The 13,456-nt window shown below is 42.1% G+C and overlaps 1 protein-coding gene across 7 annotated transcripts in view; it reads left to right on the top strand.

Moving 5' to 3' along the window:
- LOC138503495 (embryonic protein UVS.2-like) overlaps nt 1-13,456 on the top strand; it is a 293,734-nt gene that overhangs the window by 244,929 nt on the left and 35,349 nt on the right. For all 7 annotated transcript variants that reach the window (XM_069623275.1, XM_069623273.1, XM_069623271.1 and 4 more), the window contains 2 exons: nt 71-296; nt 9,460-9,578. In XM_069623275.1, coding sequence (XP_069479376.1) covers nt 71-296; nt 9,460-9,578 — 345 coding nt within the window. The remainder of the gene's footprint in view (nt 1-70; nt 297-9,459; nt 9,579-13,456) is intronic.

Below are 13,456 nucleotides of genomic sequence, written 5' to 3'. Positions count from 1 at the left end.
AGCAGTTGGGGCAGAGTTTTGGAGTCAGTTTAAGTGTTGCTGGTCTCATTTGACAATTTTGTATCTGCAGGTATATTTGAAGTTTGATGCTTTTGATCTCCAGTCCTCCACAGACTGCACTTCAGACTATGTAAAAATCTATGATGGTGGCAGCGATGCATCCCCAGTCTTACTGACCAGAGCATGTGGAACTGGCAAACTCCCGCCTTTTACTTCTTCTGGAAGTGTGATGCTGGTGGAGTTTAAGACCGATGGCTCCACCACAGCCAGTGGCTTCAAAGCCTCCTTCAGTACAGGTACACCTAATTCTCATTACACATCCATGCACAAAGGAATCAGTAATTGGCTTTCAGTGTGATTCCCCTGGCAGTTCTTGTAACCTGCTGCATCACATTAGTTTCTTCACTTCATTCTTTTGGAAACATCACACTAGACTTGTAATTGTGTGTGGATCTCTGCAGCACAAACTCATCTATTCTATCGCAGGTTTTGCCCTGTGCAGCACCAGAACATTTTATCATGGGGTGGGGGATTCCTAGGCATAAGGTGCCAGGAATCCCAACTTAATTTCCCTGGTAAAACAAAGGCATTTAGGAGTATGTTGGACACCAGATGTCTAGGAAATACAGCCCAAATGCATTAGGTGATAAGTTGAATGGAATGTTTAACTTTTCTAGAACAAGTTTGTTCTTTGAGGTCAATGAAAAAGGAGGGCAAAATGCTTCAAAAGTCAAAACATATGGATGCCATGGAAAAAGGAAATAGGACATTTTCAAAACAGTCAGAGCCCTCATTTCTATTTCCATAGCCTTCAGCTGCTTTTGACGACATGTGGTCTGAGTTTGAAGGCCAAACACAAAATTGCTGCAGGTATATATTTTTCTTAAAATGTAAAAGTGAGGTTTGAGGAAAGGGAGGGACAGCAGGCAGACAGCTCAAAATGAAGGTTTACACAAGGAGGTAAAACCTGCATTCTGAGCAACCTGATTGATTGTTATTTTATTTCTATCGCGCCCATACGCAAGTGTTTCAGAGCACGACACGCAAGGGAAGGGGAACAGGGGAGAACAAAAAATAACAATCTTACTAGGCCCAGTGACATTGAGAAGGTCTTGAGGTGCTTCCGGAACCGTAGATGGTTTTCCTCAAGTTTTAGAGTGGTAGGGTGGCTGTTCCAGAGGAAGGCCCCAGCTGAAGACAAAAATCTACCCCCAGCTTGTTTCTTTGAGAAGCGACTGACCCTGAGGGAGTTAGAGGTGGAGGAGGGAAGAGCTCAAGATGGCAGGTATTTGCGGAGGGATAGCTGAAGGTATGTTGGACTCAGGCCCCAGAAAGCCTTCTGGACAATGCAGAGGGTTTCAAATTGAATCCTTGCATCAACTGGGAGCCAATGTAGAGATTTCAGTGCTGGAGAGATACGATCCCAGGGCTTGAGGCCAAGGACAAGTCTTGCAGTCCTGTTCTGGATAAGTTGCAAAGGGTGGAGAGTAGAGGCAGGTAGATTAAGAAAGAGGCTGTTGCAATAGTCCAACCTAGAGAGAACCAGAACTTGGGCGACAGTAAGGTTCTGGGGGAAGGAGAGTAAAGGCAGAATACCTCTGAGGAGGTACAGTAAGAAATTCAACTTTTTTGAGACAACAGCGATGTGGGCGGCGAAGGAAAGTGTGTAATCAAAGGTGATACCAAGGTTCTTGGCCTCGCAGTTGGGGATAGGAGGAGGGCCAAGGGAGGCCTGCCAGAGAGTGAGGGGGAAGGATGGTGGCTGTATGTGTGTTTTAATGTCTGTTTGTCTGTCCTGATGAGGAACATTTCCTACAGTTCTTCTCAGATTATCACAGAACACAAAGAAATAGGAGGGGCCACGGGGTGCCTATGATTACTGAGTTGTTCAGTGAAGAAATCAGGGGTACTACTGTTTGAATTAAAGTCACCATTGGCAAATAGCATGAGCAAACATTGACCATCAGTGGTGTGTAAAAAGTAACTTCTCCCGTTGTATGGAAGTAGTGCAGCATGAAGCAATGATCTGGGACGCTAGCAGGTCTTTTCCTCTATCCCCCCATGTACTTCCTTCTTCGAGGTAAGCAACCTTAACTATGCTATGGTAGATGGTCCTGCTGAGTTTTTCTGTGCCTAAGGGGAAGTAAGATAGTGGCAAGATAGTGAGGTGAGGCGGCAGAGGCGGTATGTGCTAAAGGTAAAATTGTTTGCCCTCTGTCTTTGTGCCATCATGACAATTTGGCATCACATTCTGGTGCTGCTGAGGCACTTTTTTGTCTTCCCCCTCTTTTGAGCTCATCTGGGGGCAGTCTGATGTACAGGACCAGGACGTAGCAATGGTGCTCACAAACATTGCTCAAAAAGGAACATGCAACATTGTGGTTTGCCCTAGCCCTGGCTGTGGATGGGGCTTAATGTCCTATTAACACCATTCTATATTTGGTAACTTTTGCGTGCATGGTCCCGGGCAAGGTAAGTGCAAATATGAAGAGTATAGTTATAACCTGGCTCACATCCCCACTGGTTACAAAGACTAATGAGAATTGAAAATGCACCAAATATTCTATTGCTGTGAAATAGTGGTAGTAAAAAGGGGTGTAGGCCATTTTAACAGTGTGTATGGGATTGCCTTGCCCTCAACCAGTGAGCCCCTTAAGCCTGGCAAGTTGTCCAGCTCCAATGTAGCAGTGATCATGGACTGTATAATTGACCTATCCCAATCAAGGACTCCAGCCGTTATAGCTGCACAGCAAAGGTGCACAATGATAGACGAAGTGTAGATGTGGTGGTTTCAGGGAAATGTCACCTGAATGAACCAGCATCTAGGCTGGTACTGAGACCCAGGTGCGTCAATGTTTGTTGGTTACAACAGACCACACAATCACAATTAACCTGTTCCCAGACTCCAGGTTTCAAAGTTCAAGAGCTGTTCTGAATATCTTTTTCTTTGACCATCGTGTGAGGCAGAGTGAAAGGGAAAGTGAAAGGGAACTAGAAATTAAAGGAAAAGTGATGGATCCTCTCTGGTCTACCCGAAGCACTGAGAGGTAATTTGCCAAAGAAGGGAAGGAACGTTTAATGGATCAACAAAGCTGGAGAGTCAGAAGAAAACACGTATATAGCAGTCATGAAAATGGGCAAGGAAGGGATCCCTGCAAAGATACCCTATGAATCTAGTACACTTGGACTGTGGTGAGAGCAGAGAGAACAAAATGCTTTTTCGTTGCTTTCTTTTGGCAGCATCCAAGGAAGACCTTCACCATATGGCCACCTTATCTAGCAAGGTCAATTTCCTGGAGAGCTCTGGGTTGTGTGCTAACCAGCTGTCTATATTGAAAATGTTGATTGATGTACTAAAACCAATGGTAAACAAGGTGAATGGGGGAGTAAAGCTCTTACAACCTGATGCATGGAGACAGATGAACAAGTGAACCAATTTATAGCATCAAAATGCTAAGTATCGAGGAGTGCAGAATTAATTCAATCTCCATCGTTGAGGGGTATCGCCCATGTAGTAGCATTGCAGTTAAGGTATAAAAGCCAAGTGGATGATCCAAGAACTCAATCCTCATTCAGCACCAGAGGAAATATTTCTGACATGACTAATCTAGAGATGGTAGAGTAGTGTCGGCGGGCAATGTCAGGGGTCCAGCAAAATTGAGGAGAGGATTGAGGACAAGGCACAAGAAAACCAAGATAAAGAAAGCCACATAGAATGGCATTGGTGGCAATGCAGGAAACGTGGGTTTCCAGACTGCATCCACAAGCTGCTACCCTGGTTCTGGTTTTCATAGGGGTCCCACCGTTGAGAGTACACCAGATGGGGGAACTACCTCATTGATAAGGAAGGTGATGCAATATATCAACACAATGACAGGGGTGGAATTTGGCAACCTAATCATTATATTTTGATGGAGAGGAGAGTGGCTTGGGTTGTCAACGGGAACAAGATGTTGGAGAAAGACTGTAGTTATTACATCAGTGCATTGCTCTTCACCAAAAATATAAAAAGAATTATGATATGCACCAAAGCCCAAAGTTCCATTATTAAGGCCATTCCATCAGGCTTTTTTGGTGTGCAGTAATAAAATCACAGCAAAAAAGTAATTTGTTAAAAAAATTGCGGCAAAAATGCTGTGGTTTGACCCGGTAAAGATGAACCCATTATACCATTTAGCGGGAGTGAGGGTTGCGGGGGTGTCCCCTGCTCCCCTTAAATGGTATAATAGGTCCATTGGTTGCGGAGGTGGCCTCTGCATCCATTGCATGGATTGCAGCTGCAAAACCACAGCCTTTTTGCCGCAATTGGTTTTGTAAAAGGCCATTTTTGCCGCAATTTGAAGCCATCAAACTGCTTTTTTGCTGTCAATACGTGAAGAGGGCAGCAGATAGACCAGTCAGATTAAAGGAGGGCCTGGGAGGCCACACAAAGGTCCAGCAAAAAATGGGGCAGATGTCATATGGTGATCACACAAACTTTGATTGGACATAGTTTTTGGTGTCTGCTAGAAAAGCAATTGGTTCTACAAGCCCGTTATGTGATCACAGGAATATGGCTCACAAGAGTGTTGAGAACCATCAAATAAATATGTTGGCTGATCGGTGGAGCAGCAGATTCTATTCATCAACAGTACTTTGTGTATATAGATTGAGGAGAAAACTGATCTGGACAAGGTTGATTGATTCCACTGGCATATTACAAGCCAGACAGCGGGCATACCTAAGGCAGGCAGAGCAGTAACTCTATGGATTGGAAGTTAGAATATTGTAGGACTTTCCTCAAGAATAATTGATGATTGATGAAGTAGTATTTACTTTTGTGAGCTCATTGCATGTTGCGTTGCTCCAAGAAAGGTGGTCAGAAAAGGAAATAGAGCTGGATGGTATTATTTGTATATGTTCAAGTCTGTAGAGGAACTGTAGCATGAGGGTCTCATCATTTGGATCTCCAGGAATTTGAAAATATGTCAAATTGTAACACTTGCTGTTACAGACACAATTTTAGCAATAAGAATCACATTTAACTACTTTTGTGCATTACAACATCAACATTTTATAATGCTACACAGCATACACATGAAGAAATATCACTTGATGGCTTGAGGCCTATAAGTGATAACTTTCTGGAGAATAGGGGGGTGTAGGTGGTCTGAGCAGAGATTATTATAACGTATAGACAGCTCATACAGTGATCTGGACCCCTTTGATTAAGAAGATGATGTGATGGTAAATATACTACATACATCACTGCTTGACCACAGGAGGGGCGGGCAGCAAATTAGGTATTGGCTTGTTTGTACGAGAAAGGGCTGAGAACAGAAAATTGCAAAAATGCCTGGATGTCCCTTGGAGGGTAATTTACAATGTGGAATTGCAGGAAAGTTATACCATAGATTATCTTGTGGTATGAATAATAGAGGATTGGCACAGGGTGAGAGATATGAGGGTTGTAGAGTGATCAAAATGTGACTATAATTCCTTGTTTTGTTCATATGATTTTGAGATGGATGTAATTTCAAGAATGAGAACTGATTTAACTGTCCACAAATCCAGTTCAGGAGTAAGCAATAGAGAAGCATTACAATGGTCAGCCTCTCACTTTGGTCATAAGTGGTACCCGTTTAACATCTCAACCTGTATTCGTGATGGGACAGTATTATCACTCAGGGGTGTATTAGACATCATACATTCCTTTTCAAACTTGATTTCTAGTCTGAGTCCTCTCCTGACGAGAGAGATCATTCGAAAGAGAAGGAAACAGAGTGTGCTTGTGTGATATAATACAGCATGTAGAACACACACAACAGAATTTCTGGTTGAGGTAAACCAAAGAGACACAAGATAAGGTGCATATATTGGCAAAAAGATGTGTACCTGCAAAAACCTTAAAACATGGAATGAAAGAACAAAAAGAAAGGCCATGAGAGGCATTAAATGAGGCAACCCCAGGTGGTAACTGCTGCAGACATGTGTTCATAACAGCAGAGACTACAGAAGGCTCAGAAGAAATTTTAGGTCCTTACTGAAATATAATGGAGACAGTATGGGTAAAGAATTTTGTCAAATTGTACCAATCAACCTTTCTTAGGGAAGTACAAAGTGAGTGTCCTAGTGAGGAAATTACTATCCCAGTTGAAAGAAGAAAAGGAACTTTAATCTTTCATTATGAGAAAGTTAAAGAAGCACTTATGAAAGTGGCAAGCAGAAAAATCCTAGGTCCTTATTATTGACCAGTGGATTTGTGTAAAATGGATTAAGGGTTTTGGGATCCAAACCCAACACCATTATTTAATTTAATGGGCAAGGACATTGCTGTTCCTAACTCCTGGAAGCAGGAAATATTTGTCCCATTTGTGTAGGTGGACCCATCCTCCTATCATCCTATATCTTTACTGGACAAGGCAGTCAAATAATTTGGAAGACTAATATATACTTGTCTCTTAGATTGGGCAAACGAATATTACCCAATAGCCGATATCCAGTACAGTTTTAGGGAAGGGGTAGGCACATGTGAACAGCCTCAAAATCTACATGTATTACCTGTCAAGGTGTCACTGGGACAAGGAATCCCAATATATTTGGCATTCATTGACCTATCATCTGCATTTGATTGTGTGGACAGGAGACAAGCGTGGACATTATTGTGGAACAAGGAAATGACCATAGCATTATTATACATTGTAACAAGTTTATACTCAGAGTTCACTACTAAGGTCAGGCATGGTCTTGATGGCAAGCTATTAGCACCTTCCTCCTCCGAGAGAGGAGTATTAAAAAGACTGCATTTTAGCACCACTTTCTTCCATTAATGACTTGGATCTAGAATTCACTAATGTGGGTGATGTTATTATTATATGCAGAAGATGCAGATGTATTACCATACACTCTGACAGCCCTTTACATTCTCATTAATACATGTTCATAGTTCATGGACACACACAGATTATCAGTGAACATCACAAAACCTAAACTGATGAAGAAGGACATTAATGACCCTGGTTATTTGGTGTAAGAAGCAAAATTTGGAGAGGGAAAATAAGTATTATTATCTTTGTGTTACCTTTTCAAGATCACTATCATGGTGGAACCATATTTCGAAGGCATTCACTAGCTGAATGCTGCCATATTTTCCTTCGTAAAGAACATTGGGTACTCCCCTGCAAATCCCAGGCTACGTGTTACCAGAATAAAAACTGTGGAAACTGTAGCATATGGGGCTGGCACTTGGGGCTACTCCAGGACTGCTCAATTGGAGATGTTTGAAAATATATTCCTCCAGAAAATACCAAAGGGTCCCCAATGTTTTAATTTCAGTTAGAACTTAAAGCAATGTGCCTGAAATATTATTTGAGGCTAAAACCACTTTTGATATGGCTGTCAGTGTGAAGTCATTCCCAGCCAACGTGATGTGGCAAAAAAGATTCCAATGTTAGGTGATGTTAAAAAACAACTGAGCACCATGGGCCTGGTGGCATTTCTTGAAAATTCTTCATCAATAAGTATAATTTTGAAAGAATATTCAAAAACACTTGCCATGAATTTTGTAAAATACAAAGCGAAGAACAAGAGTTAGTGAAGCTGGGTGTGCAAACGCATGCTATTTTGAAATATACGAGGATCTGCAAGCCTTTTTTACACTTGTTACACAAAAATATGGATGTTCGCTTACAACAAAATGTAACACAATTCAGAGAAACAGGCAAGTGAAGTAAAGCAGGAAATGATTCATATGGGTGGAAATATGATCCAGTGGTGGCGGAATACGTGGCATATTTATATTATTTTGTGAATTGTCCAAGCATATTCAGGAGAGAACAATCCTTCCGATTTTAAGGGGCATGATTTTAGCAGGCAATTTTCTTTCCAATGATGAGCAAGAAACCATTAGTATTATATCTGTTAGAATAGTATCTAATTAAAGCTATGAGAATGGTTTGTGATGCAACTTGTCTATTTTGATAATATTATTTGGTATTTTATATTTGTTTTTTTAAGTAATGAAGATGAACTTGTTTTCAAATTGTTATGAACTGTTTTACAAACATAATGCCAAGAATTGCATGAGAGTATTTTCATATGTACCTCATATTTCCTAATTTCATCTTTTTTTGAGCATGTATTTAATTGTATTTTCATCTGGATGGCTTTTCATGTTTTCATTTATTGATTCCTCTTTTATGGACTGTTTTTCACTCCAAAGTAAAGAGGAATTAAATTTAATTGGCCCTCAATGACTGACCATGTAGACGATATGGACAATAGGTGTATGTCAGTGATCACTACAAGATACCAGAGATTTGACTGACTCACACAACAAAGGCAGTAACTAGAATACATCATACTGAACAAAAAAATGTGACAAGGCCGATTAGGTTGTTAATGAGGCGATATTAACCGAGGTGGCCGGCTGACTCTTTTGGTAACAGCCCACCACCCATTGAAAAGAGCCAACTGAAGCGGGGGTCCCTTAAAGAGGGCAGCGGTACCGTTACTGACAGTGATGGCCAATCACTGAGGGTAATATCATCATTAGCCACCGTGTATTTTCCTGCATTCATGCCAATTGTGTTTTTTCTTTAAAAAAAAGAAAATGACCATTGTTGTATGCCTAGCCGCTGTGCAGTGCTGCTATCAGGAAAGTCCGTTTTCCATTTTCTGTGAGGTCATCAGCATGCTCAACAAGGGTACGTTTCTTTTTCTCCTTTGATAAAAAACACACCATTAGCATCGATAGGAAGGGAAGGGATGCTGGCTGGCCAGGCAGCTTGGAATGCAGGGTTGTACCATGCAGGATAGCCGATCCACGACTCCACACAACAGCATTGCCGAACCCGGCCAAGTACGGCTATTCAGCCCTCTGGCACCCACACTTGGGAGGACCAGCCCATTCCACCTGAAAACTCAACCACCAAACCCAATTGGCCTTGAAAAAGACTTAGGTTGAAACGCGCGTCGGCTGTGTAACATATCATCATGTTATGAATATTACATTTACATCCAATGATGTCTTTCATTGGTGCTGATTATAACAAGGAATAAACCTATAAATCTCATGTTTAACACACCAACAACCTGGACCATCTATTTTCTTGTGCAAACTACCTACAAACAAATACTGGACTATCAAACCCAACCAGCGCCTTTCCAGTCCAAAAGTTTGTCACTCCCCCCACAAAGTACCATGCAGGATAGCCTGCGTTCCAAACCTCCTGATTGGCCAGCAAACCCTCCCAGTTTGGTAATGGATAGTTTTCTGGTGCTTTATGATAATTTGACTTAATTGAAGACAGTTCAAGACCCGACCTTTTACAGGCTGCATAGCGACAAGCAAGCATACACACCTTTTAGATGTAATCTTGGTTTTAGAGACAAATTTGGAAAGGTTGTGGTCATGTTGTTGATTCATGTCAGAGTGGAGAAAAATGCATATTTTATTTTATTTTTTAAAATATTTCACAGCACAATGTGGTGGTGGGTTTGTTAGCTCACCAGGGACCATTACTTCACCAAACTATCCCAGCAACTACCCACCTGGAAGGGACTGCACCTACATCATTATGGCTCCAGTGGGATATAAGGTACGTTCAATATGTACTATTACCAGGCACATTTGTAAAAAGCACTACACAAAGCCAGTCAAGACCTGAGGCCTGCTAATGAGGGCTTCAAACACTCCCAGTCACTGAGTTTATATAAAGCCTTGTAACGGAAAAATCAGAGAAGTGGAGATGAGTAATTTCTAGTTTTGCTTAAAAAATGGCAGAAGAAGACTACTGCATTACTGGATCAATAAGGGCATAACAGTACTTAATAACTCTGTGACGTAATTTAAGGAAGAATATCTTCTTGTATCTATATCAATCTAAGGGTTGCTTTTGACCCCAGACTATTCCAGACAATTGCCCACAGCTTGGCCCGCATCTTTAAAACAGAAAAGTGCCTTACTGCTAAATCGTGTTGCTTGTCAAGACAAATCTGTGTCTTGTACCACGAACTTTGAATTGTCTGGTTGGATATCAGTTATATAAATAAGCTTGGGCCAAGCCAAACATTTGGATTTTGTATAGGCAGTAGACAGCCATTTGCCATAACATCCATCATACACCCTAATCTCGGGCCATTTCCCACCAGCTGTTGACTTAATAGCATGGTAGTGCCTTAATTTGTTCTGTATCATCATAATGTGCTCATGTTATCCATTGTTATGGAACATTGTATGACAGCTATTGCAACCATGTTCAATGTAGCAATCGCACAAACCTTCCATTTCAAAATAATTATTTAACAGTGTTGTTCACACATCTGCCACCACCACTTTGGTGCTAGTTCTGGGTGCAATTATGGCTGCTAGTCCCTCCCAGCTTAGGCAACTTCTCTTTCAGCCTATTCTACTTTCTGTCGCAGGCGCACCTTTCCCCCACAATTCCTTCCGCACTTGTGTCTCCCACTCTGCCCTCCTTAACCCATGTCCTAAATCCACCACATGGCACCCCTCCAGCCTTCTCCATCAACTCTTTTATTTTTTACTTCGGGGGGAGGACCAAACTCTCTGCCCGGAACAAACTTGCACCATATCTACTCACCAGCCAGTAAATCCAGCCCACCTTCAGCATGATACCTGCAGCACTCACAGGCACTCATGATGAGTGCCTTTCACTTTCATTTTTGGCACTCGTTTCCTTCAAGATCCTGTTTTATGAGAAGTCACTGGAGATTGTATTGCTTCTAAGTGGTGATCTCACAATTGCTAAATTGTTGTCTGTCAGTGAGTCATCATATGATCAGGTACTAAAATCATTAGCAGTTATTATCATTAAAAATCAGGAGGTTCTACTACAGCTTTCATAATGCCCCTGGGAGTGTTTGTGTTTGTATCACAATGTATGCTTCTTGTGTAGAATGACTGTATCACTGTTTTATACAAGAATGAATCTCAAATCCCTATTAAAAGTTTGACTTGATGCACCTCCACCAGGTATTCAAAATCTGCACAATTGTTAACACTAGGGGGGGCTTATGTTTAATGGGGGCACAACATTAATGGAAAGCCTAACAGCAAGGCATTTAAGCCTTCCATTAACGTTATCCCCATTTTCAATAATTTGCAATGTGGAGAGGATGAAAAGAACGCAACTTGCTTTTCCACCACCTCTTTCCCCTCAGCCATAAAAATTCTCCAGCATTTGCCCCAGCATACATTTTCATGCGGGCTCAAATGCTGGTGATCCCTATGGATTCAGCCAGCTCCACGTACCAACTGAAAGCAGACAGACCCCATAGGGATCAATTGTAAATGTCCCCTGCCAAGCTCACATGCAGTTGATGTATACAATGACAAATAAACGCTGTCCGACATGCTTGCATGCTGGACAGCATTTATTGTACATTGTGAACACTGCTTGCCATGAGGCAGTGTTCACCAATGACAATTAAAGGCTCTCCAAAATGTGTGCATGTCAGAGAGTGTTTAATTGTAATTGTGAGTGCTGCTTGCTATGTGAGCATGGCAAGCAGTGCTCTCAATCAAAAGTCAATGCTACCTGTAACGCCAGCATTCCAGGCAGCATTTATTCACTTTGGACTGAGGAGTCCAAAAATAAAGGGCAAAATGTGGCATACACGCTTGTATGCTGCCTTTTGCCCTTTCACAGTGCAAATACATATTTTTTTCAAAATTGCTAATTTTTTCAAAATTAGCTCCTAAGTGTTCAAGTTAGAACAAATGAAAGGGTTTTCTTAGAAGCAGCAGCAAACATCTTTTGAAAAAGCTACCGTAGATGGCCATTTTATCTTTTGTAGGCACCTCAAGGCATTAGTTTTATGCCAATGAACAACTCCCTTAATAGTTGAATGAGACATCTACAGATGGTGACAATGTCCCGAGAAAATATGTTTAGAGTAGGTAACATATCTCCCAACTCCCGAGGTTTTAGAGTAGAGGGCAGTGTAAAGAGGCTACTTTTCGAGCAATGAATAAACGTAAAAAATAACAATCAAGCAACTAGCACCCTTTCTTAATTTCAGTAGGAAAATAATACATGTTTATTATGGTATGTCACCCATGAGTCAATAAAGGTAAAAGCTTATTTTTTTGGACCAGCACAAATGTAAAGATGACAAATAGACAACATAAAGCAAAAAAACAATATCATGAATCACACACCGGCGCGCTTTAGTTGGCAGGTCAGTGGAATTTAAGGACATACATTTTTTCTCTGGCTTAGTGATGGTTAAAAATGTATTGCTTTTTAATGATGTCAAAGTGGATAGCTTGTGCGGAAGTACTCGCCTCTGACATGAGGCTAGGTTCCATGGCAAAGGTTAAATTCCTGGCAAGTGTGACTCATCTCTTCATCCATCCAAGGTCAGGATTCCATGAAATTTGATATTAGTAACAGCTAGAATGATCGTGCTCAAAAGCTACAGGTACACCACATGAAGCACTACATAAGCAGAAATAAAATAGATTTATGAAAAAAGAACTAAAAGGAGATTTGAAAAGTGAGTTTCCTCATATGTTGTAGTTAAGATAATGGGCAATAAATGTAATGTTAAACTTCCCGGAATAGGGCACCTGTAAAATGCAAAGATTAGTCAAATATTCCAATCATGACTACACATGTATTTGTCTATTTAGAAGATTTTTATGGCATATTAGTACCAGGCGAGAGTCAAGCAGAATGCAAGACGCATTCTGATAGGCTCCCGCCGGGTCCTTTCCCAGCCGTGAATCCTTTGATTCTCGGCCAGGATTCCAGCCACCTTGTCCTCAGCGGGGTGGCGTGGCAGCCCCTCAGCCAATGAGGAGGCTGGAAGCGGGGCCGTCCCAGCTCCGAGCCTCTCTGCGGCTGAGAGGTTACCTTCGCCCCCCGCCGGGGACTCGGGTAAGGCTTTTTTTTTAATTCCCTTTCCTCCCTCCTCTCACCCACCCCCACTTACCTTCTTGCTCCTGCATCCCCGGCGGGGGACGAGGCAAGCCTCCAGCCATTTGTAGACTTGGAGTGGGGCCATCCCCGCTCTGCGCCTCCACACGGCTGGAGGCTTCCCTCGTCCTTCACCGGGGACGCAGGTGCGTTTTTTTGTTTCGTTTTTCCTTTTTTTTATTTTCGTCCCTTCCTGCCCCTCCAGCCCCACTTACCTTCTTGTTAATCCTTTTTCAGGAGCGGACGCGCAAGTGTTCCCAGCGCGTCCGCTCCCGATGGCCGCAATGGAAAGGGAAAACAGACTCTGTTTTCCCTTTCCCGGCAACCATTTTGTTGGTTGTTTCTTTTTTTTTTCTGTCCCGAAACGCTGCAGCGTTTTGTGACAGAAAAAAATGATTTTAGTGCCCCGGTCATGCAGATATTGCAGGCCGGGGTACTAATAGTAATATGACCCTTGCGGCGGGGGCATTACCAACTCAGGTAATGCCCAGAGCCTTCGTTAACTATAACTATGGGCCCGGGGCATTACCTGA

This window comes from Ambystoma mexicanum, chromosome 11, assembly GCF_040938575.1.
Source record: "Ambystoma mexicanum isolate Mex_15411 chromosome 11, UKY_AmexF1_1, whole genome shotgun sequence".
In the NCBI taxonomy this organism is placed as follows: domain Eukaryota; kingdom Metazoa; phylum Chordata; class Amphibia; order Caudata; family Ambystomatidae; genus Ambystoma; species Ambystoma mexicanum.
Note: the sequence above shows the minus strand (reverse complement) of the source record. Positions and strands in the feature narration are given on the sequence as shown.